General features: G+C 40.9%; 1 protein-coding gene across 1 annotated transcript in view; it reads left to right on the forward strand.

The window, feature by feature from the left end:
* The first annotated feature begins 3827 nt into the window (after window positions 1–3827).
* ppp1r17 (protein phosphatase 1 regulatory subunit 17) overlaps window positions 3828–27013 on the forward strand; it is a 39092-nt gene continuing 15906 nt past the window's right edge. Inside the window, exons 1-2 of the mRNA XM_060824209.1 lie at window positions 3828–3885; window positions 8384–8487. Coding sequence (XP_060680192.1) covers window positions 8409–8487 — 79 coding nt within the window. The 5' untranslated portion in view covers window positions 3828–3885; window positions 8384–8408. The remainder of the gene's footprint in view (window positions 3886–8383; window positions 8488–27013) is intronic.

Genomic DNA, 27013 nt, shown 5'->3' on the forward strand with positions numbered 1-27013 from the left:
ACAGCTCATGGTATATTAGCATATGTACAGCCTGAAACAGAGAGTTCAGATAAATGGATCATTTCCAGGCTGGAAACCTATATCAGGTAGAGTAGTATAAGAATGAGCTGGAGATATAACTATTTATGATCAACATTCACAAATTAGATGAAGGAACCAACTGTACTGTAGCCATATTTATTGATGATACATTTTTAGGAAGAAAACATTGTGAGGAGGACACAAAGGATGTAGAGCATTAAAATATGGAGTAGAATGTGGGAAAGTGTGATGTTGTTCACTTTGGCAAGAAGAATAGCAACACAGACTATTATTTCAAAAGGATGAGACGGCACAATGTCACATTGCAGAGAGATCTATACTTGTGCATAAATTACAAAAAGTTAGCATGCATGTGCTTCTGAATGCAAATTAATGTCAGCATTTAGTGCAAGAGGGAGAGAGTATAAAAAGGTCTTGCTACAACCGTATCGGGCAGTGATGAGTGTATCAGAGTGCTGTGTAAAGTTTTCGTCTTCTTACAAATGGAGGGATATACTTGAAATTAAGTGAGTTCACACAAGATTCACTAAAATGATTCCTGAACTGATGATGTTATCTTATGAGGAAAGGTTGCACATTCAGGGCCTATATTCATTGAATTTAGAAGAATGAGAGATCATTTTATTGAAATATCCTAATATCCTGAGGGGAGTTGACACAATAGCTGCTGGGAGGCGGCTTCTTTCCATACAAGCATCTAGAACTAGGGTCATAATTTCAAAACAAACTGTCTCCCATTTAAGATGGGGATGAAGACGAATTTGTTCTCTTTGGGTGATATTAATCCTTGACATTCTCTTCCACAGAGAGCAGTGGAGTTTGGCTCATTGAATGTATTCAGGATTGAGTTGGACAGATTTTTGAATGACAAGAAAAGTCAAAAGCTACAGGCAACAGACCGGAAAGTGCAGATCAGCCACGATCCATCCCTGTAATTATTTCTCTTAATCTTGTGACTCAGAGTTAGAGATAAACATCAATGCAGAGGAAGTACTTCTCATGTAATCATATTATTGCAGGGATATCTTTACCAATTTATGTTCCCAGTGCAATGATATGCCTGTAGGTAGCATATAATAGAAATTTGATGCATGCCAGAATTGCACATTTGCACTCCTGGCAGACAATTTCTGGGCCTGGAGCATGAAATTTTTCAATTACTCCTTACACATCCCAGAGACTTTAAAGGGCAACCTATCCTTGAAAAATAATTTAGCAAACTTTTATTTTGCTTGTGAAGAGTTGCAAAGTGTCTAGCTTTGTTTTGTTCCACAGCATTAAAAAGCAACCGATGCTGTCCTGTGTTTCATACTGATTCCTACCATTTCATGTTGTCCTGGATTGTCACTTATGATGCAATAGATTTTATGAATTAGTTCCCTTGACATATCAGTTGGAATGGGTATCACAAATTCAAGCACCCAGCTTCAGTCCACCCGACCTGATTTGTCCATGTACAAACTGTTACTTCAATCAGATGGTACTGTTCTGGGAGCACTAGTGGGTTTAAACTATTTTCAATTTTAAAGGCATCGAGGGCTATGGGGAAAAAAATTGAAAAAGAAGATCAGCTGTGATCATGTTGAGTGGTGGGGCAAGTTTGAAAGGCCAAATTGCTTGTTCTTGTTCCTAGTACTTTTATGTTAACCCATCAATTATTTCCATATACGTTCTCACGAGGATCTGCAGATAAGCTATCTACCTTGTGACTGAATGCAGACAAATGATTTTGAACAAAAGGTAGATTAACCCATATAATTATCAAAAATGGACAAATTAAACATTTTCTTATTGCTTTTTAAAAAGGATAAAAGTTAATTGTACAATACCAGAAAGAGTTTTACAACTCCAGGCGTCCACTCACACTGTCACAAACGCACAAGAAAGGGCAATTAAAAATGAGGTGGCATGCAGTCATGTATTACAGTTGCAAAAAATTCACCAATATCCTTCCTTCCTTCGAGGTGAAGGCTTAAAATGTTGCAGACCTGCGATTCCTTTTAGGTCTCATGAAGAAGTGGAGGTTGAAGGTTTATGAACATGGCTGACTGCTTGCAATAGCAAGTTTCTCTGCCTTCACTTCAGTTGGGATGCAGTTAAACACATGCAATAACAGACAAATTTTGTTCTTCAAACAGGTAGGCAGAAGCCACCACGAAACTTCCCTGATGAATAGGAAGTGAATCTGACTGCATTCCTATTAACACACACTGATTTGGAATATGTATTCTGTTTTTAAGACTTCCACTCTAAGATTTTTGTTTGGTTGGTAAAAACACACAAAAGATCAATGCAAGCTGGTTCAGAAACAAAAGGGTTAATGTTAAGTCTGTTTAGCCAATGGGGGTCATGCTGATGGGGGTGATTGTGCCCGATTCCTAATGCTTTCAATGTTCCACTAATTTAACAAAGTCCCTGAATAAATACGTGAGTGCTGTCTGTCATGTGCAAGAGGAGTTTACTGCAGATTTAATATGCTAGTTAACCAAAGATTCTGGAAGCTTGGATGGAGTTTAATCCAAAAACAGGTCGGGGAAGCAAGAAGGAGCTGAGATAGATGTTTAAAATTATATTTCCCCTATAGATTCTTCATGCAATCGTTGAGACCCCGAGTTTCTTTTTCACCTCCCGCAACTGTGGTCAGTTCAGATCCATTCATATATTACCTTGGTTTGAATCCTTTCCTTCAGCCTTTTATGCTGTCTGGTGTCCAGCATGACTCTGACTGTCAACTACTGATCAGGGGCATTCGTTTTAATTGGGAGATTAATCTGAATGTTACACATGAGGGTTTGGGGGTTAAAGCAGCCTGGACCTGACTTTGAGCACTCATCAAGACTTATCTTCCTTCATCACAGCCTGTCCGCTCCAAATACGTCTTAATTCCAAATTAGGTTTGAGCCATAATTACAATCCCTGATTGTCATGCATGAATAAAAAGATTTCAAATTTCAATCAGTATTCCCTGATATTGTCAGAAAATGTCATGGGGAACCAAATTTGTGAAAACGAATAATTTCTAAGTTTTCATGAAAAATTTGTGAATTGGTAACAACTTTAAAATAGTCAAGTTTAAAAGGTAGCCACTTTGAGGTTATTCCAGATTTTACTCATTAGCTACTTAGTTAGTTAGCTCTATTTTAATAATTATTGAAAACATGTTATGGAAAGAAATGGGACGTGGGGATTACAAATCATGTATCATTATATCAAGAGTGAACAGGCATAAGTCTATTACTTTTATTGAAACAAAGGATAGTGCAATGCAAAATAAAGTTGTTAATTCTAATGGGTAGTCCCAATTGCTAGTAAGTGAGATGCATGAAACATTTTGTCTATCAGATGCTGGTCAATCTGTTACGCGCTTCCAGCAATTTATTGGAGAGCTGTGATTATTTTTTGCTTCATTAGTTCATGTTTCTCGAATATTCTTGTAAAATAAGTATGGACCATGATTACAACCTACTGTGAAGATATAACTTTAACTGATTGTCTTGTAGGTGGTAATTCATTTCAGTGGATTGTTACGAAGTTGTCTTAAAACACAACACTTGTCATTTTCTAAACATACCTTTGAAATTACCAGGTGTTGCAAATTGTGCAACTTCTATACATGTCAGAGACCCTGGTAGAAACCCGTGCTTTAGTTTCTCAAGATGTAAAGAAAGTCTTCAGGCCATAATTAGTGCTATGAAAGAGATTAATTGAAAGTGAGGAAAAGCCATGGAAACATTGCATTGTCATGACAACAACCGATGCTGGCTAGATAAGCCTGAGGTGAGACTCGGAGCAGTAGAGCAGAGAGATTCTCCTTCAGTGAAGGCAGCTGTCAGCTTTGTGTTGGTGAGTGATTCTGTGTGTGTCTGTGTCTGTGTGTGTGTGTGTGTCTGTGTGTCTGTGTGTGTCTGTGTGTGTGTGTCGTTCATTATTGTTATGTTACCAGTTAACTTTAAATAGTATTAATGCAGTTAGTATAGAAAAGTAACACCTCTAGTGATAAAGCTTTTTTCAAAAAAGGGTTAAGTATTACACACTCATGATGAGGACTTCAGTTATAGTGTTAACTCTGTTCAAAATTACGGATGATTTTGTCTATTATCTGATTTACACAGTTTAAGAGAACAACCAGAATGTATAGCTTGCTAAGAATTGTATGGTTCACTCAGAAAGGCAATGCAAACTTTCAGTGTCGACAGGACTTGTTTTGAAAGTGATCATATTTTGTCATGTATGGCACTTTAATGGAAATTTGTATTTGATTCTAATCAAGGAAAGATGACTTAAGTTGGTCTATTAGCTTTTCTTTTTCATATATGAAAGATGTTGCCTTAATTCATTGCCAGTGACAATACTTCTTAAACACCCAATAATTCCAAATTTATTTTTCAGCTACATTTGAGCAGTGCTATAGAATTAGAGCTTAGTGCTGCAGAGATTTTGTACTTAAAAGTTACCTCAATTACATTGATTCCACATTTCATATTTTTGATAATCTTGGTGTTATGGATTTGGATAAAACTAGTGAAATAGTACAAAAGCAATAGTACTCAATGGGACATGAGTGCATCTTTTATCAGCGTATGTGGAATTTGAACAAAGTTAGTTTTTGATATGATGAAAGTGTTTTATTTATTTTAGGATACTAATTAAATATGCACATTTTCATGTTTGTCATTCCATTACAGTGTATTTTATTTTATAACAAAATTGAGCCTGGAATTACAGAGTTATCGAGTTCTTTTTAAAGAATAGCCTTGAGATGAGTGTAGTAGGTAAAATTCATTTGTTGATCATCCCTGGTTGCATAGACAGAGCTATACTTTTGCAATTCAGTGAATTCTGTTTACTCTGAGCATTTAGTAGCTTAAACGTGGAGCACAAAATTCTGAGGGGATACTTGGATAAAACCCAATAACAACATGGGGAATGCTGTTGGGTTACTAGTCGGTATCCATTCTTTGCAATGCAAGCAATTTGTGATCTTTGTGCTGCCTGCTTATTTCAGTGATAGAAGCATTTGTTGATTGCTTTGTGTGCTGCTGACTGTCTGTACACTTCGGCAGAGAACTCAAGTTCAAGTGAAGCCAGCCCTATTAAATGTTAGACTGGGTTACTTAACAGGGAGGTGCATTCTAGTCACAGCCAGTGATAGAAATTTTTATGGAGGAATCTGAACTGTGAAGGCTGAGGATAGAAAAGCAGCTGGGACAGAGAGAACACTCTAATATTCACTGATGCAATGGGAGCCTTTGTGTGAGTGATGTACAGGAAGGTTAAGGTCTTTTTCCCATGGGGGACCACAGGCCTTCTGCATAGACACAGAGAAGACAGATGGAACAGAGGCTATTGCTGTCGCTGTCAATGCCATCAGGGTAGTCTCATGGACCTGGATGCAGTGCAGGTAGAAGTTTGATTACTTCCTGCAAGTGGTCAAGGTCACTAATTGTATCTTCAAGTGTTGTATCCTTGCAAATGAACCACTAACTTCACACTGTTATTAGCACTTCCTTTTCACTTACCTCACCTTCAGACACAACACTATTTGCAAACCATCCATAACTAGAGGGCATAGGTTTAGGGTGAGATGGAAAAGATATAAAAGGGACCTAACGGGCATTTTTTTCACACAGAGGTGGCGCATGTATGGACTGAAGAAGTGGTGGAGGCTGGTAAAACTACAGCATTTAAAAGGCATCTTGATGAGAGTATGAATAGAAAGGTTTTAGAGGGATATAAACCAAGTACTGGTAAATGGGACTAAATTAGGTTAAGATGTCTGGTCAGCATTGACAAGTTGGACTTAAAGGTCTGTTTCTGTGCTGTACATCTCAATGACTTTATGACTCTATGACTCATTATAAATACTAATAGAGTACAATGTGGACATATTTCTTTACTTCATAATTTAAAGATTTTCGTAATGGAATTGGATTACATGCCTCTGACCTTTTAAGACCCTCCCAAAACTTTCCCTCCAGTTGTAAGGATTGAAGATGAGTAGGGAAGGGAACTAAAATTGAATGTTATGGGCTCATTAACTTCTATTAGATTGAGATATCTGTTCAGACACAGTGGTGACACTTTCTGTTCAAATCTGCTTCAGCCCAACTTTCCTTTCAAACTGTTGCCTGCTCATGTTCAATGTATGATTCTCTGCAATATGAAATATTCCTCATTTCCAAGTCTACGTTTGTCTTCTGTTTGTAAGTTGCGTGCAGCCAAGTACAGTATCACATAGCCATTCTAATTCTACAAACTTGTCAATATTCACAGATGTTAGGTACATCATACGTGATTCTACTAAACTACTGCCATATTCCCAATCTCTCTCTTCCAAATTATTTGAAAGCATTGTCACCAACAAAGTTCATTCTATGTTTCAGTTGCCCCAAACAGAATTCCTCCAAACAGAATCCTAACTCACAACAATACTAATTTGACTTACATCATCAATGAAATCCTATACGGCTTGTGATCCTTCCTTTTCTTTCTTGATCTATCTTATGGTTGAGCACACTTTTTCCTGTAGTACCTTATCACATTGCTCACTTGAATTGGACTGTGCTCACCTAATTTCATTTTTATCAATCCCTTCTTAAACAGATAACTGTTTTTAAAGAGTTCACTTTGCTTTTCCTCACCTTTATCTTTGGTATTCCTTGATCTATTGTTATTTCTTATGTCCATGCAACACTCCGACAAGGTCATGTGCAATTGCAATTTTGATTTTCAGATGTACGTTGATAATATTCAGCCTCAATGCCTGTCTCTAATTTGTCAGACTACTTATCCGACATGGAGTACTGGATAAGCATAAATTTCTTCAATTAAATATTGAGAAGCAGCAAACTGTTGGCTTTGATCAACACCACAACGTGCCGAGGATCTGATTTGAATCTTCCTTCCTAGCAACTGTCTGTGCCCGAGTCTCTCATCTCATTTCCTTGTCATTGTTTAAACATCTAGCTCTATCTCTGTAACATTAATCGTAATTCTTGTATGAATCAATAATTTTAAAAGACATGAATTTTCCATTTGCCAATGCAAATCATTGTACAAGGTTTCATGCTTCAAGGTTTCTACACCAAGAAATAATCTTAAATTAACATAAATTAAGCATTATTTAGTGGGAAACTAATAAATGATAGAAAATGTATCCATTTATAACTTTTTAGCGGAGCTGAAAATCCCACAATATTTCTACATTAAACCAGCAAGTCCTAGGCTAAAGTTTAAAACATCCTAAGCTGTTTGGCAAATTTTACTTGTCAACTATCACATCAAACCTGGATCTTGTCCGAATCCTGTTGCATCTGATAAAGGAATGTTTCATTATTGGAGCAAATGTAAATGGAGCTGAACAGCAAATAGATCTACCTGTGGTCCTTAAATTATCCAATGGTCATTAAAGGATGCAACTGGAAATATATTGCATTTGGGATGCTGCCAAGTTGAACTATTACAACTGGAAGAGTCACTGGAGACTTTTAACCCAGATTCTTTTTGACTACAGTTTTAAAAGGGATCCTTAGTGCCAGTCATGGTCATTTTTAGTCTCAAAGCCAAGGGATATCACTTGCACATCATCACTGGAATTCAACTTTTCATACTGGAACCAAGTCTGCAGCCTGTGAATTTTATGAAATCTAAACTAACATTACTGAACAGGATATTGTGAATAAGTGCTACTTTTGATTACATTTGATGACTCTTACAAACTTTTTGATCATAGTTAGAAGTAGTTGTTTAGTTTGCAGATTGGATTTGTCCTATGTTTGGTAGGTAGAATGTTTTTGGGCAATATCCCATGTAGTTGGTTTGATGCTAGTTTAGTAGCTGCACTAGGATAGCTTGACTAAAGGCATAGTTCATACTAGAGACAATTCTTTAACAACAAAGTTGGAATTTGTGGAGCCAATAACTTTCAATGTGCTCAGCTGCTTCTTAGTATTTTGTAGAATCAAATTAGTTGAAGACTTGGATTTGTTATGATAGTCACATTTTCAGTCTCAAGTATTCAAAGGGTCAAGTCCATTTGTGTGGTTTTGAATATATTTAATAAGACCTTACTTGCTGATTGTTCATTTTTATCCAAAGACAATTAATGAATCTAATCAGCGGTAGTCATATAGACAACCTTTTATATAAATATATAACATTCACAGTGCAAGCATGGTTACACCTTTGTTTGCGTAAATTGTTTTAATGCATCTTACATTTAAAAATGAAATAAAATAAAATGGAAACATTTTAAAAAGTAAATATGCATATTCATTTAAAAACTGAATTGGCTATAAAAGTTCAATTTCTGCTATCTGCGTATTGTGCTGTTTTGTTGCAGATCTGCAAAAAAGCTCTCTATCACCATGACAACAGAGTGTGTGTGGTCACCTGAAGCACCAGATGACAGACTGGACAACAGCGATCAGCTCTGCAAGCACTTAGGTAATTAATCTGGTGTGATGTCCACAGAGACAGTTCATTACACCAATGGAAAAAGATTTCATCAGCCAGGCTGAAAGAGTGCAAGATGTTCCTTTGAAACATGAGTGGAGTTTGCTTCAGGGCACGAGATTGGCCAACCCAGCCAGATGGAGACACAGATGGAAGGTGCACATCCTCAAACTGCTTGAAATACAAATGGGAACCACTGTCCTTAAAAGAGTCATGTACTACAAGTAGTTTGATTTGGCACAAAAATATGGATTATTTAGTTCAGATGAGATAACAGGTATTGTGTTAAATAGGTGATATACAAAAGGGTATTGCCAGTGTATTTGCTTCTGTCACTACTCCTTAAATGTGTACATTTCAATAGGCACTTCTACATTAAAGGAGTGCAACTGATGACAGACAGCAAGTATTCTGAGTGTGATTTCTCACCCCAACATAAAGTATAACATTCACATAGATCCAATTGCATGGGAATCTGTGAACTTCTGCGTGTTCCATTAGTTTCTGCCTACTTAAAGCTGTAACATAAACATATTATGTTATTTTTAGTCATCAATCACAGAATTGGCTTGCAAAAGAAATTAATTTGGAATCAATATGGATCGAACGTAAATTGAAGAGCATTGTAACATGGCCCCAGATTCTAACATGAACTTTAAAAGTGACAATAGTTAAATGTGTGCTTACATCAGAAAACAGGTATGGGCAGAGGAGACATTGTTTGATGGAACATTAACCATTCACACAATTGATTCAACTTGCTTATTTTAGCTGTCAACACACAGATGAAAAGTTGCACAGCCAGAATATTGACTGGACTGTTCTCACTCATATATTTCCTACATCTTATTAAGATCTGTTGCAAACTTCATCAACTGTGTTTTTGCATGACATGTTCATTACTTTCAAAATATCCAAACCAGGATTTAAAGAGTTTAATATTGTAGCTGAAAGCCTTACATCCTGTGAAAACTAAAGATTTTTAAAGAAGCTGCTATTTAACTACATGATGGTTTCATATAGAAGCCAGTGTCAAATAACATAAAGTTGTTGACTACAATTTACTTATCAAGGGTGTGCAAAACCCCCAGAGACAAACGGTTTAAGATGATGAGTCTGCTGTCTGTCTGTAAAGGACTACTCAAAGGTAACATGCATCATTGCTTGTTTGTGTCTCTCCATAAGCATGTGTGGGGCTAGTCCTGAGGCCTTCAGTGGAGCACAAGGGCCTTGGCTTGTCCCCAACCTGCGGACCACTCTCATTGTTTTAGTTCAATGTCTTCCATCTAACAGATTTAGGTTTGCCACAACAAGTTTGTTAATGACACCCATTCTTTGATCCAGAAGATGATGTTTGCATGACGGTCACTCCATATGGGCACTGAGATGGCTGATGGGTAGTTTGTAGGTTGAATAAGTCAACAAGGAATGGTAAGTGAGATGAAGCACGAAGAGTTTTGACCATCTTGTGGATTTTCAACAGTTGAGTGTATTAAAAGGCCTTTATGGAACATGCACTCCACCTGAGTGTGGCATGACATGGCTTTATACTTCCTGCTAAGTTAGTAGGGACTATCAGGGACATTTCTATGCAAGAAATAAAGAAAAGCGTTATTGGGCAGGATTGCCTAATGTATGAGACAATGCAGCATGACTAGAGACCTGAGGGGGAGACAATGATTGGTGAATTGCCAAGGAACTGTTAGAAAGAGAGAAAATAATTTTAAACATGAAAGGGGAATAAGTTCAGATAGTAACACCAGAAATCTAGTAGTTTGACAATCAGCACATTAGGCGTTCATAAGGGGAGCTTGAGATTAATGTTATCCTGCTGACAAGGCTGAAACTTGGCAACTGGTAGTTCATAATTGTAGACAAGTCAATCCCAGGAGTTATGAATTTGGCAGAAACTGTCAAACGCCGCAGAAAATCAGCTTCTGTCGGGAATCACAGAGTGATGTTGAACATGTCCATGGAGAATGAGAGCCAAAGAATCATAGTAAAATGTCTAGTAAGGAAGAGCAGAGGATCAAAAGGGAAAAATGGAACTGAAAATAAACTAACACCAAACATGCATTAACGATACTACAATGAAAACAGTGAGAGCGGCAATGAAAGTTGTGCAGTTGAAATTGTCTGGATGCAGTTTCACCAGCATGTAGACCCAAGGACTGCAGTAATTCAAGAAGGCAGATCCCCACCATCTTCTCAAGGACATTTAGGTAAACAAATACTGGCCTAGCCAACACTGACTGAAACCCATGAATAACAGACCAAATTAGACTTGGCAGTAAAATATTGTACTTAAAGCAAACTTGGCAGTGTGAATACAATATTGGTGTGGATATAAAGATCAGGCATTATTATTCAAAGTTGTTTCTCACATGGACAGAATTAAGGATTTTCCAAGAATGAAACTAAAAGTTATGGTCACAAACAATCACGACCATTTAATAGTTTGCATCGATTGTCTTCTTAGCATTTTAGATAAGGAAATCTGTTCAGACATTAACTTAAAAGTGTCACCAAACTTTGCTATTTGTGAATCACATTTCATATGTGACACTATAAGACAATGCTTCAGAGCTGGGTCTGTCACATTTGCACACTGAACTGTAAGTATACAGGGACATGGTCTGTGATGTTCAAGGGTGGCATTTTTTGGAAGAGACGTTACCATGATAGATTAATGCCAGAATGTAACCACCCCAGTGTAGCATGAACAATTTGGATCTGAAATATATATCTGGATAACTTTGCATACTCAGAGCCCCTTACTAAAGCTTCATGGCACTCTGCATCAAGGCAAAACATAAGTCTTCCCTGTGATTAGTGTGAAGAATCAGTAGTACTGCGAGTGAGGTACTGTTCCCTTTCTGATATTCTCCACAGATTATCAGCACGTGGATCTCTTAGGAATACCATAGTTGCTGCATTCCTTGTAGCCTTGCTGCACAGGTGAAGACAGCATTGAAGGAGAGAGCAATGATAACATTGTTAAAAAGAACAGCAATATCCATCAGCTTCTGCACTGTCTCCTAAGGGAGAGGCAGCAGGTGAAGATCCCCTAAGGAGGTGGAAGAGAATAATTAAACTCCATTTATACAGACCTTGTTATCATTTTCTACAACTCTTAAAACATAATGTGGGAGCAGGCTAAGGCTTATTACCAAACTATGTCATCTGCTGAAGCAGGACTTAGGTGGCAATCCCATTCCAGTGGCTGTAAAGGTCACAACTGCCTGGAATGTTTATTATGGTGACTCATTTTAGGAAGCAACTGGGAATCTGAGGCATCCCCAATCCTTGATCGACAACTTATTGAAAAGACAGGGAGGTGGGCAGAGGGGGTGGGGTTGCCTTGTTAGTTAAGAACATAATTAAATCTATGGCACTGAATGACATAGCGTCGGATGATGTGGAATCTGTGTGGGTGGAATTGAGGAACCACAAAAGCAAAAAAACCATAATGGGAGTTATGTACAGACCTCCTAACAGTGCTCAGGACCAGGGGCGCAATATGTACCGGGAAATAGAGAAGGCATGTCAGAAAGGCAAGGTCACAGTGATCATGGGAGACTTCAATATGCAGGTGGACTGGGTAAATAATGTTGCCAGTGGATCCAAAGAAAGGGAATTCATGGAATGCTTACAGGATGGCTTTTTGGAACAGCTTGTTATGGAGGCCACAAGGGAGCAGGCTATTTTGGACCTAGTGCTATGTAATGAACCAGACTTCATAAAAAATCTTAAAGTAAGGGAACACTTAGGAAGCAGTGATCATAATATGGTAGAGTTCAGTCTGGAGTTTGAAAGAGAGAAGGCAAAATCGGATGTAATGGGTTACAGTTAAATAAAGGTAATTATGAGGGCATGAGAGAGGAACTGACAAAGATGGACTGGAAGCAGAGCCTAGCAGGGAAGACAGTAGAGCAAAAATGGCAGGAGTTTGTGGGTATAATTGAGGACACTGTACAGAGGTTCATCCCTAAGAAAAGAAAGGTTAACCGGGGAGGGATTAGACAGCCACAGCTGACAAAGAAAGTCAGGAAATGTTTCAAAGAAAAAGAGAGATCCGATAAAGTGGCCAAGAGCAGTGGGAAATCAGAAGATTGGGAAGGCTACAAAAACAAACATAGGATAAGAAAGAGAGAAATAAGAAAGGAGAGGATCAAATATGGAGGTAGGCTAGCCAGTAATATTAGAAATGATAGTAAAAGTTTCTTTCGATAAATAAGAAACAACCGACAGGCAAAAGTAGACATTGTGCCACTTCAAACTGATGCTGGAAGCCTAGTGATGGGAGATAAGGAAATAGCAGGAGAACTTAACAAGTACTTTGCGTCAGTCTTCACGGTGGAAGATATGAGTAATTTCCAAACAATTAAAGGGAGTCAGGAGGCTGAGTTGAGTATGGCTGCCATTACAAAAGAGAAAGTGCTAGAAAAGCTAAAAGGTTTAAAATTGATAAATCTCCTGGCGACGATGGGCTACATCCTAGAGTTCTAAGGGAGGTAGCTGAGGAAATAGCGGAGGCATTGGTTGAGATCTTTCAAAAGTCACTGGAGTCAGGGAAAGTCCCGGATGATTGGAAGATCGCTGTTGTAATCCCCTTGTTCAAGAATGAATCAAGACAAAAGATGGAAAATTATATGCCAATTGGCCTAACCTCGGTTGTTGGTAAAATTCTAGAATCCATCATTAAGGATGAGGTTTGTAAATTCTTGGAAGAGCAGAGTCGGATTAGAAAAAGTCAACATGGATTTAGTAAGGGGAGGTCATGCCTGACAAACCTGTTGGAATTCTTTGAAGAGGTGAAAAGTAGGTTAGACCAGGGAAACCCAGTGGATGTGATCTATCTAGACTTCCAAAAGACCTTTGATAATGTGCCACATGGGAGGCTGCTGAGCAAGGTGAGGGCCCATGGTGTTCGAGGTGAGCTACTAGTATGGATTGAGGATTGGCTGTCTGACAGAAGGCAGAGAGTTGGGATAAAAGGTTCTTTTTCAGAATGGCAGCCAGTGACAAGCGGTGTCCCGCAGGGTTCAGTGTTGGGGCCATAGCTGTTCACATTATATATTAATGATCTGGATGAAGGGACTGGGAGCATTCTAGTGAAGTTTGCTGATGATACAAAGTTAGGTGAACAGGCAGGTAGTACTGAGGAAGTGGGGAAACTGCAGAAGGATCTGGACAGTTTGGGAGAGTGGTCCAGGAAATGGCTGATGGAATTCAATGTGAGCAAATGCGAGGCCTTGCACTTTGGAAAAAAGAATACAAGCATGGACTACTTTCTAAACGGTGAGAAAATTCGTAAAGCCAAAGTACAAAGGGATCTGAGAGTGCTAGTCGAGGATTCTCATTAGGTAAACATGCAGGTTGAGTCCGTGATTAAGAAAGCGAATGCAATGTTGTCATTTATCTCAAGAGGGTTGGAATATAAAAGCACCATTAAGCTACTGAGACTTCATAAAGCTCTGGTTAGGTCCAATTTGGAGTACTGTGTCCAGTTTTGGTCCACACACCTCAGGAAGGATATACTGGCATTGGAGCGTGTCCAGCGGAGATTCACACGGATGATCCCTGGAATGGTAGGTCTAACATACGAGGAACGGCTGAGGATCCTGGGATTGTATTCATTGGAGTTTAGAAGATTGAGGGGAGATCAAACAGAAATTTACAAGATAATACATGGCTTGGAAAGGGTGACTCTAGGAAATTGTTTCCATTAGGCGAGGAGACTAGGACCCGTGGACACAGCCTTAGAATTAGAGGGGGTAAATTCAGAACAGAAATGCGGAGACATTTCTTCAGTCAGAGAGTGGTGGGCCTGTGGAATTCATTGCTGCAGAGTGCAGTGGAGGCCGGGACATTAATGTCTTCAAGAGATTGATAAATTCTTGATGTCACAAGGAATTAGGGGCTACGGGGAGAATGCGGGTAAGTGGAGTTGAAATGCCCATCAGCCATGATTGAATGGCGGAATGGACTCGATGGGCTGAATGGCCTTACTTCCACTCCTATGTTTTATGGTCTTATGGTCTTATGGACAAGTGATGCTGAATGTCATCATTGTCATTTCCTGTTCATTTGTTAGTTATTCATATTCTCCCTCACCTCTCTGCCGACTAGGAAAGTCGGCATTACTGAGGAAGGGCTTATGCCCAAAGCATTGACTCTCAGATCCCCGGATGCTGCCTGACCTGCTGTGCTTTTCCCGCACCACACCTTTTGACTCTGATGTCCAGCATTTGCAATCCTCACTTCCTCCGAGTCAAGCAGTTTGGCAGCTGGATTCTCCAGCATTACTGGTTCCCATCAACTTCATCAAGATCAAGACACTTACCAAGAGGGACATCAACACAGCCCAATAAAGCAATGCACTGTTGAGAGCAAGAAGCCAGAAAGAATATAATTGAAACCAGCTTTAGTGAGCCAGATTTGCACTTCTTTTCATCATGTAATGTTCTGTGTGAAATATTCATGGATCTGCTTATTTTTGCAGTCCTTAAACTTTTCTGTTGACAAATAGATGTATTTGTATTCAAATGATCGTCTGCTTGATATCTTTTGGTGACTCCATTTCCATGCACCTACACATAGAACTTTACATTAAGGAGAAAGCAGCAGTCATTGAGACAGTGCACCAACATTGCATGGCATTAGGTTTGGATGGTGTTAAGATTTCAGTCAGCATATCATATCCAAGTGCTGTGCCATGAAATATTCCTTCATGTGAAGCAAGTTGTTGCAATCCTGAGGCATTTCCTTTTCACCCCTTCATCATCAGTTAGTCATTAGCATTTCAAAGTTTGCATAGGTTGGTAAATTGTCTTGAAATGCTTGAGTGTCCTGTAGGATGGGATTGAACCAATGAAAGACGGTGCTCTGTGCAACTTCTCTTGCAGGCCAATACACTATAAGAGAGAGTGGGCATGGGAACTAGCTATTGTACACCTGTCAGCATTGAACAGCACTGTGCTTTCTTGAAAAATTAATAAATAGAATGCAGCTTTGTCTCTAGAAACGTGTGGAATCAACACTAATTTGGTGCTATCACTCATAAGGTGGGAGTAAGTATGGATGCATATGCAGGTCATGCCCTAGCACAATCCTTCTGCATTGTTTTTAGCCTCAGTGCTGTCCACATTAAAGCAAAGCATTTGATGCAGTCATCAATGTCATGGTTCAAAGGTCCCTAATGTCTAATGTTATCTGCATTTGAAGAGTCGGTTACTTTTGAGAAACGAGCAATGCTTGGCCATTTCCTACTACTTTTATCCTCAGGACATCGGAAAAGTTTTTATCTTTCAAATTGATCCACTTGATCAGATCTGAATACTGCAGATATTTTTCCAAGTACTAGTGCATATACATTTACAAAAGTGCCATCTCTGTGCCGTTTTTTTCTGTTCCACTCCAAGTGCAGCTATGTCCTGTGCCGGTGGAGTAGAATTGTGTCTGTTCTGTGGTTGCCCCTGTTGGCCTAAAAGACCTGACCAGTTGACCCCAGAATTGTTTGGGCCTAGAGGTCCCAGGCCTGCTGAGAAGGCCCTTAACAGATATGCACTCACCATTCTTATTATGGACATTTGCAGGCTTTAGCATCACAGGCAGGGGTGTGGTGGAGCGATCAGGCATCTTGCAACATCTTCCCGTATGGATAAGGAACCTCCAAGCTCCTTCAGTTTTCTCCCTTTTAGTCTGGCTGTGAGCTCATTCTGCATGCAATGAGACTAAAGGAGAGAATGGTTCTGGTGAAAGTGAATGGAAGAGCTGTTAGTGGTGACACAGGGCAGGTGAAGTGGTGAGGTGTTTTCAGTAAGTGGGAGGTGCGGAGTGCAGGATGATTTAGTAGGAGAAAGTGAGGACTGCAGATGCTGGAGATCAGAGTCGAAAAATGTGGTGCTGGAAAAGCACAGCTGGTCAGACAGCATCCGAGGATCAGGAGAGTGGACATTTCAAGCATCAACTCTTCACCGGGAAGAGGAGACGGGTGAGAGCCATTGAGTGGACATAATGCATGTAGTCTGGGAGTTATAGTCCATGAACCATAGTGAGAGGTATGTCTTGGAACAGAGTTAGAATGAATAATGACCATGTGAGTATAAAAAAGCAAAGAGGGGTGGCACGATGGCTCAGTGGTTAGCATTGTTGCTTCACAGCACCAGGGATCTAGGTTCAATTCCAAACTTGGGTAACTGTCTGTGTGGAGTTTGCACATTCTCCCCGTGTTTTCTCCCAAAGTCCAAAGCTGTCATGGTTAGGTGGATTGGCCATGCTAGATTGCCCACAGTGTCCAGGGACGTGAAGGTTAGATAGAATAGCCATGGGAGTTGCAAGGTTACAGGAATAGGGTAGCGGGAGTGAGTCTATGTGGGATGCTCTTCAGAGGGTCAATGTGGACTTGTTGGGCTGAATGGCCCATTCCCACACTGTATGGAGGTTAGGTGCCATTTACCCTTTCAGAGCAGAGGACATCTTGAATCTTCTTGCTGCTGAGAAAAGTTGAAGTAGGCAATGACAGCTTGGGCACTGTGAATCTCATATGGAAAACATTATGAAAAAATAGGAAAATTGAGCCATAAATTCTCTGATAAGCTTAAAATTATCTTGTAAATATAATTAAGTTGAGTGGTGAAACTCCTATGTAGTTCACAGTCAAAGTTGTCATTTTTAAAATTTGTCCAAAGGTATGGCCAACTGCTCATTATTTATGAATTCATTTAGCTGGACAAGAAGACTTAAATAGGAATTGAGCTGTTTCATCAAACTGCTGCAGAGCACCAGTGAGTTAACAAGGGAGAGTTATAGGATGTATTTGTTACAAGGGGTTAAGAGTATTGAATGCCCAGGCAAAAACACAAGTAGAATAAAGGGGAGGTGATGACCACTGGCTAGTGATTTAGTAGCTCTACCAACTGCCCTGAGAATAGAGTTCACATCTTACCATGTCTGCTGTTGGCATTGACATTCAATTAACTATGTCAAGTGTCAGCAATGATGCCATAAAGCTACCATGTTGTTAAAAATCTATCTAGTTCACTAATTCCCTTCAGCAAAGGAAATCTGCTGTCCTTTACCTGTTCTGGCCACCAGAATGTTTTGTGACTCCAAACCCCCAGCAAATTCATAGACACTGAAATGCTGAGCAGGAAACTGATTGCCCAGATAAGCATCAATTGCTGGCCTAGTCAGTGATGTCCACATCCCATGAAAGAATTAAAAAAAAACTTTTGCAAAGGGAAAGCATTTGAATGAAGAAACTTCTGAAGAGAAAGCCACTTGAATCTGCTTGCCCAGGCACGATGAGCTGAATTAACGCTACCCCTGTTGTAAAGTTCGATGGTTCTATACCTCTATTACAGAAGATTTTTTAAGATAGCTTATTCAATTCTGGAAAGGTTGCATTTATAAAAAAAAAGAGAAAGTGTGAATAATCGGTAAAATAGAGTATAAAACAGTGTCGATTTGATTGAAGAATGGATGTGTTGAGATTGACGATTAGTTCAAAAAATGAAAGAAAGATTGATAGAATATTACACAACACCACTTTTTATATTTGGTGGGTGATGAGTAAATGATCCAGATGGTCCTTACTTGTATACTTTACATAAAATTTGAGGTGATTTTTATTGTCTTAATATTCTCAGCATTAAAATCCCTGATATATACCAGACTGCTTCTGAAGCATGAAAGAGAGACTATATTTCACCAAACTGCCCAATGATTTTGTCTAATCTTCATATTTCTTTCAGTCAAAAATTTTGGGCAATGTAGCAATAGGTCATTTGGTGCACCTGCAGATTTCAAATTTCAAACATTGTGAAAAGGATGACAAAATGTTGAGGTATGCATTGTTCTAAACTTTTCAATATTTTTACCTGTGACATCTGTCTAAACTAAATGGTGAGGAGAAAGTGTGAGAAAAAGAGAAGTTTTGTCTTGCAATCTTAATGCTATTTCAGAGACTAACTTTACCTGACAGGTTCCAAGCACCCCCTGCTGTTTGAATGCAGTCTTGGTATTATGATCACAACAAAGGAATTGTCAGTGATCAACACATTTTTCTTCTACTCTAACCTGCACATATTTGTTTTTCTTTTAGTATTTGTTGACTTGCCACAACTAGTGAAGGGAGTATTTTGGATAGATTCATGAATCTGAATTTGTCTGATTCAGAATACTTTGGGAATTAGACCGAGTCCTAATTTCCAGAACCTATTGGAGGAATCTTGCTTTATTAAATCTACATATGGAGTCAAACTTAAACAAGGGAGGCACTTTCACTCAGGGGCAGGGCAGGTAATTTTTTCAGGCAACTACAATCTTGTATTTATACTGAAACAACTCCACAGAGGCCAGTACCCCATCACCAAGTCATCCTTTATTTAAACATAGGAAGTCCATAACTCTGGCATAGCCTCAACAGAGTCAAGAACGGAGAGTGTCAGAATGTCAGACAATCCTCTTTTTATCTGTCAGCCAGGACTCCCTGCTTATTTTATTCAGATGACTAATTGTTCAGATAATGGATTGTGCTGCAAAAGTAGAGATAGAGGAGAGAGAAAGGTTAAGAAGAGAGAGGTCCACACTGCACACCGATCAGGATAATTAATGTCAGAAAGCAAAACAAAAAGCAGGCATCAGGCAGGTTTCACACACAAAGCCTCCTTCAATTGTACAAGGATCAAAAGGTGATCGGAGAGTGCTGTGCAGCCACAGTACTGTGTGTGATGATGCTGACAGCCTGCTTCCTGCCATCAGGAGGTTGGAGAGCTCGCGGAGGCAGTGCAGGACGGAAGGTGCACGTGTGAACCCTCCACGGCAGCGGCTTCAGTTATAGCAACTGTTGCTTTGTGAATAGTCCTGGCAACTGTTGTCCACCAACAACTATTTGCAACAACAGCAGCTGAGATGAATATTATTAATATTATTATATATCTGTCGCTCCTCTCAGCCCTGAATCACACTTACCGCCTGATTCATACCACTCCATGAAAAGTCCCAAACAGTCGATACCTTGGTTAACGGGGACTGGAGGAAATGTCGGTATCAGCAGTGGCGGTAACATCTCTTTGATGTAACGTTTTTACAGAACATTGCAATCTTGTTTGGATAATCTGAAATTCGGATAATTGGTGTTCAGATAACCGAGGTTGTTCTGTAGTCCATGTGCTTGTTCAGGACTGTCGCATCTGTCTGAACTATCTATATGATTTTATGTTGACTATGCCTCTTACCCGTGCAGAGTCACTTCCATGTTTCCTGCATCAAACTACATCCCTTGGTGGAGTCTTGGATCTGGTACTGGCAACCCTGATGCTGTTTCGCCCTCTCCCTCCAGGTCTGGGAAGATGAAATTGAGCCTTCTACCCATTAGCAACTCTGCTGGAGCCATCCTTGTAGTTGCATGTAGTGTGGTCTTATAATCACATAAGAACCATGACAGCTTAGTATCTATCGAGGCTCTAGGCTGTTTCTTCAAGTTTGCCCTCAAAGTTTAGACTGTTCCATCTGCCAGGCCTTTGGATGGTGAATAGTATGGAGCGGTCCTTACATGTCAAATCCTATTCAACCTATCCAAATTCCATGCTGATAAACGATGGCCTGTTATCTGTGATCAACAATTCTAGGAGCCCATGTATTGAAAAAGATATGCGTAGTTTTCCTCTTGCCGTCTCTGTGTTTGACAAATGGACTGTATGCATGCCCAACCATTTCTGGTGGGCATCTACAATGACTAAGAACATTGAGCCCATGGCAGGACCTGCATATTCAACATGAAACTGAATCCAAGATTTATCCAGCCATTCCCATGGATGTGGGGGAGCTGCTGGTGGTAATGTTTGCACTTGTTGGCATTCTGGACACTAACCAACCAATATGGTTTCCCTCATCATGCTAAATCTACATCCTGTAGCGCTATAGCTGTAGCATCATCTGCAATACATCCTCTTCCAATAGACTGTTCAATGCTGAAGACCCCATTTCCCCCTTTGAACACACTGCTTGCTTATGCACAGCTACAGACTCCTGAGTCTCATGTCACTGGTTCTGTTATGGTTGTTCATCCTTCTTTGTAACCTGAATGAAGCTAATATGGCTGCTGTGTTAAGTTAGTCAAATACCTGTCATGGCTGCATTGATTCATGAATAATCTTAGGAATGAGATGAATGTTTTCCATTTGACGTCTTGACATAGTCAAACCACCCTCTGGGTGTTTTTCAAGGTGTTCAAGTATTGATTGAATGCCTGCTCTACAGCTACCTCTACATGGGGTTGAGAGTGTTCTCCATGGCTGCTATATCTCTTCCTGATGCAGCCATGTACAACGTATGGTGGTCCTGATCTTTACACTGCTCTCCATGCATGTCATAATTATTTCAATCGGGTTCTTGGTGACCTTCACTATGCCCTGCAATACAGCCCTAGAACTTTGCAATCTCTAGCCTGCATAATGGTTTCAGCCCCGTGTCATTAACTTACAGGTCTGTGGATGATCCTGCACATCTGAATGTGGAATAGCCAGCATCATCACTATTGCTGGTGATTTTTAGGTGCATCTCTCTGTACTTCCCTTCAGTGAAAAACTATTAACTGCTCATGCAATAATATTTTATAGTTTTTGCTTTAACTGTCTCCCTTGCGTGTGTTTACACTGTAGAGAAACATCTGCAAACAGATCTTGGGATCCTCCCATTTGCATTATTTGATTTAGGAAAAATAGCGATTGTAAACCTTCCCTTTAAATTACTCTCTCTCCATCACTCCCTTGAGAATATATGGATCCTGCATAAAGGACAGATGGCCCACTTTTCTCATCAGACTTTCTTCAACATGCTCCTGTGACTATCTTCCCTTTCGTTATCCTCCTTGATATTCCTGCTCTTCTCCTGATACCACTCCTATCCAGATCCAAACTGTTCCGTTCCACTGGTCATTCTCCCTCCACAACAAGTCTAATTATTTTATTGTGTTCCCCATTTGCAATATGAAGCTCCACACTTCCTTGACCTCTAGCAGTTGACTCTACCCCCTACTTCTCAGCTTGTCCCTTCCATTTTCCAAATTAGAGTCAGAAAGTCATAGAGATGTACAGCATGGAAACAGACCCTTCGGTCCAACCCATCCATGGTGACCAGTAATCCCAACCCAATCTAGTCCCACCTGCCAGCACCCGGCCCATATCCCACCAAACCCTTCCTATTCATATACCCAACCAAATGCCTTTTAAATGTTACAATTGTACCAGCCTCCATCACTTCCTCTGGCAGCTCATTCCATTCATGTGCCACCCTCTGCATGAAAAAGTTGCCCCTTAGGTCTCTTTTATATCTTTCCACACTCACTCTAAACCTATCTCCTCTAGTTCTGGACTCCCTCACCCCAGGGAAAAGACTTTGTCTATTTATCCTATCCATGCCCCTAATAATTTTGTAAACCTCTATCAGGTCACCCGTCAGCCTCTGGTGCTCCAGGGAAAACAGCCCCAGCCTGTTCAGCCTCTCCAACCCTGGCAACATCCTTGTAAATCTTTTCTGAACTCTTTCAAGTTTCACAACATCTTTCCAATAAGAAGGAGACCAGAATTGCACGCAATATTCCAACAGTGGCCTAACCAATGCCCTGTACAGCTGCAACATGACCTCCCAACTCCTGTACTCAATACTCTGACCAATAAAGGAGAACATACCAAACGCCTTCTTCACTATCTTATCTACATGTGACTACACTTTTAATGAGCTATGAACATGCACTTCAAGGTCTCTTTGTTCAGCAACACTCCCTAGGACCTTACCATTAAGTGTATAAGTCCTGCTAAGGTTTGCTTTCCCAAAATGGAGCACCTCGCATTTATCTGAATTAAACTCCATTTGCCACTTCTCAGCCCATTGGCCCATCTGATCAAGATCCTGTTGTAATCTGAGGTAACCATCTTCACTGTCCACTACACGTCCAATTTTGGTGTCATCTGCAAACTTACAAACTGTACCTCTTATGCTCGCATCCAAATCATTTATGTAAATGACAAAAAGTAGAGGACCCAGCACCGATCTTTGTGGCACTCCACTGGTCACAGGCCTCCACCACCACCCTCTGTCTTCTATCTTTGAGCCAGTTCTGTATCCAAATGGCTAGTTCTACCTGTATTCCATGAGATCGAACCTTGCTAACCAGTCTCCCAAGAGGAAACTTGTCAAACACCTTACTGAAGTCCATATAGATCACATCTACTGCTCTGCCCTCATCATTCCTCTTTGTTACTTCTTCAAATTTTTTCCAGTGACCCTGATAACCACATCATTTTAATTCTATTCCCTACTATTTCTTTTCACCAAGTCTACCTTTTGGCTGACTTTCCTTTTAAGTACAGCCTACTTTTCATTAGACAGCCCTTTTCATTTCACAGCTCTTTTGAGTTGAGCTCTGCTTGTTTGCCCCAATCAGGTTTGCTGGCATGAGCCAATGTGACTGCTTTGCTCGGGCAGGTTAATGGCCTGATTAGCCTTCACCCCTGACACTGTAAGCTTTTAACTATAACAGGCAAGACCACATATGACTGAGACTTCTCATTATTTGGTTGACACAAAGATTTCACCCCTTTTGCCATGAGCACTTGTTCAAAGCAACAGTTCAAGTATGAAACAGCCAGTTTTCTGAAGACACTTTTACTCACTGGAGCTTACAGGAAAACATGTCCCCCATGAGGTACATTCCTCATATATAAATACATGGAGTTAGGTTTGTGAACATGCATTTCCCATTTCTGCTTAATGCGACTGAATGTAGCCCCAGAAGGCTGGGGTAAAAAATGAGGTCTGCAGATGCTGGAGATCACAGCTGCAAATGTGTTGCTGGTCAAAGCACAGCAGGCCAGGCAGCATCTCAGGAATAGAGAATTCGACGTTTCGAGCATAAGCCCTTCATCAGGAATAAGAGAGAGAGCCAAGCAGGCTAAGATAAAAGGTAAGGAGGAGGGACTAGGGGGAGGGGCGATGGAGGTGGGATAGGTGGAAGGAGGTCAAGGTGAGGGTGATAGGCCGGAGTGGGGTGGGGGCGGAGAGGTCAGGAAGAGGATTGCAGGTTAGGAGGGCGGTGCTGAGTTGAGGGAACCGACTGAGACAAGGTGGGGGGAGGGGAAATGAGGAAACTGGAGAAATCTGAATTCATACCTTGTGGTTGGAGGGTTCCCAGGCGGAAGATGAGGCGCTCCTCCTCCAGCCGTCGTGTTGTTGTGTTCTGCCAATGGAGGAGTCCAAGGACCTGCATGTCCTCGGTGGAGTGGGAGGGAGAGTTAAAGTGTTGAGCCACGGGGTGATTGGGTTGGTTGGTTGGAGATAGAAATGGAAAGGCTATCTCGGGCGACCGACTCAACACAGACGCTGCCTCGTGCTCCCACGAGGAGGTTGAACAGTTCATCAACCTTACTAACACCTTCCATCCCGACCTGAAATTCACCTGGACTGTCTCAGACTCCTCCCTCCCCTTCCTAGACCTTTCCATTTCTATCTCGGGCGACCGACTCAACACAGACATCTATTATAAACCGACTGACTCCCACAGCTACCTGGACTACACCTCCTCCCACCCTGCCCCCTGTAAAAACGCCATCCCGTATTCCCAATTCCTTCGTCTCCGCTGCATCTGCTCCCAGGAGGACCAATTCCAACACCGCACAGCCCAGATGGCCTCCTTCTTCAAGGACCGCAGATGCCCCCCAGACGTGATCGACGATGCCCTCCACTGCATCTCCTCCACTTCCCGCTCCTCCGCCCTTGAGCCCCGCTCCTCCAACCGCCACCAAGACAGAACCCCACTGGTTCTCACCTACCACCCCACCAACCTCCGCATACAACGTATCATCCGCCGCCATTTCCGCCACCTCCAAACGGACCCCACCACCAAGGATATATTTCCCTCCCCTCCCCTATCAGCGTTCCGCAAGGACCACTCCCTTCGTGACTCCCTCGTCAGATCCACACCCCCCACCAACCCAACCTCCACCCCCGGCACGTTCCCCTGCAACCGCAGGAAATGTAAAACTTGCGCCCACACCTCCACACTCACTTCCCTCCAAGGCCCCAAGGGATCCTTCCATATCCGCCACAAGTTCACCTGTACCTCCACACACATCATCTATTGCATCCGCTGCACCCGATGTGGCCTCCTCTATATTGGTGAGACAGGCCGCTTACTTGCGGAACGCTTCAGAGAACACCTCCGGGCCGCCCGAACCAACCAACCCAATCACCCCGTGGCTCAACACTTTAACTCTCCCTCCCACTCCACCGAGGACATGCAGGTCCTTGGACTCCTCCACCGGCAGAACACAACAACACGACGGCTGGAGGAGGAGCGCCTCATCTTCCGCCTGGGAACCCTCCAACCACAAGGTATGAATTCAGATTTCTCCAGTTTCCTCATTTCCCCTCCCCCCACCTTGTCTCAGTCGGTTCCCTCAACTCAGCACCGCCCTCCTAACCTGCAATCCTCTTCCTGACCTCTCCGCCCCCACCCCACTCCGGCCTATCACCCTCACCGTGACCTCCTTCCACCTATCCCACCTCCATCGCCCCTCCCCCTAGTCCCTCCTCCCTACCTTTTATCTTAGCCTGCTTGGCTCTCTCTCTTATTCCTGATGAAGGGCTTATGCTCGAAACGTCGAATTCTCTATTCCTGAGATGCTGCCTGGCCTGCTGTGCTTTGACCAGCAACACATTTGCAACCAGAAGGCTGGGGTGTCAATAAATATTCATGATGTGCTAATATTTGCTGAAGAACTTGTCAGCAAGTCAATCTGTCTGATATGTCCAGAGAATTTAATGGCAAGTTTTTAACTCTCCATCAGGAAACTGAATTATTGCCTCCCACTAAATTACGTTCTTCCGCCCGTTTTTTCTAAGTTCACTGGAAAGCTCTCGAAACTTCCACTCATGACTGCTTTCTTTCCTCTCTTGCAGTCAGTCAATCCACAAGTAGTATATCTCAAAATATACTTTTTTTAAAAAAAATCCTTTTAATCCATACTCTATCGTGTGAATTTGTTTCCAACAGCTGTTTTACCTGCTGCAGCAAAGTTTATGTTATCTCCTATAACATAAGAAACTGGTTGCAGGTATCAAGCTATTGAAGATTCCATTGGACAATTACTACAACAAAATATTATGTACAAACATTACATTCCCCAGGAATATTAGCTGCTTGGACTAATACTGAGCTTTGATTTTCAACAGAGGAGCATGTTACAGTAGAATGTCATGCTTCAAGTGATCTTGCAGTGAGATGGAGTTTGTGATCTTTATAACTTCAGATCACATGCCATGATACAATGATAATGTGTCTCTTAAAGGTATATGGACATATTGACTGGAAGACATAACACAATAGACTACAGCCACTATATAATTAATTCATAATTTAATTATGTTAGTGGATGACCATTAATAGTCTTTTTGTAAAATTTGGGATTAAAGAATCCGGGATCACCTAACAGAGGAAAGCCAATGAAACAGGGAAGACTTGCAAGTTAGAGATGATTATGACAAATTAGAAAAGAACAGCAAAAGAGGAAAATGTTATGCTTTTTGGATACCACAAAACTTTACAACTGACATTACTTCAAATATATTTAATATATTTGAAATCATCAAGCATTTGAAATTATATAGCAAAACCATTTCCTTACCTCATATGTGCTGGCTTCCTGAAGCTTACAAGCAAGATAAAGGCATAGCATAATTGAGGGACAAATTAAAATTTACGAAAATGCCACAACAATATTTATCCCTCATCACTGTTTTCTTACTTACAACTGGAAACAGTTTGTTCACGTAACGTTTGCTGAGAGATGACCTTCTGCATCTTCAAGGTTTTCTGAATCCCATCAAGAGGGGTAGCAGCTTGGCTACCTGAGATTTGATGGGAAGTAATATGACCACCAGCAATTGATCAGAGACCTGAAGCTATATATCAGAGAGGGGAGTAGTACGTAGGACAGCAGCTAAGGATTCAGGTCACAGGAGGTGCTAGCTGTTTTCTGCTGGCAGTAATGGAATTTCCTTGACCTATTAGTACAGCAGAATGCTCAGATTATCATGTCAGATAACGATAGAGATTTATAGCATCTCAACAGATGACTGGCGGTCACTTGTGGTTGTTAAATTTAACATAACCCTCAATATCTTTCTTTTTCAGGTCATTGCCAGAAAGGTTTAATTGACATCATAAGATAAATCCGACCCATTGGGGTATAAAGGGTTGCTGCAGCTAACCAGAGTCATAGTGCGTCTTATTTAGTTCTCTATGTGTTCTTAGCTAGTTCTCCTTGTACCTTAATTGATGTTTCAATGATTGTTCTTAGTGTTAACAGCATGTACCCATATGCTTGCTTTTAAGTTGAGACAATTTAGCTTCTTATATGTGATGCAGCTAATTAATATGCACTGTGTAACAATATTTTAAGTTTTTATGAAGACTGAGCCTTTCCTCTGCCAAATACATCATCTGAGCCTC

This window comes from Hemiscyllium ocellatum, chromosome 4 (assembly GCF_020745735.1).
Source record: "Hemiscyllium ocellatum isolate sHemOce1 chromosome 4, sHemOce1.pat.X.cur, whole genome shotgun sequence".
Classification (NCBI taxonomy): Eukaryota; Metazoa; Chordata; class Chondrichthyes; order Orectolobiformes; family Hemiscylliidae; genus Hemiscyllium; species Hemiscyllium ocellatum.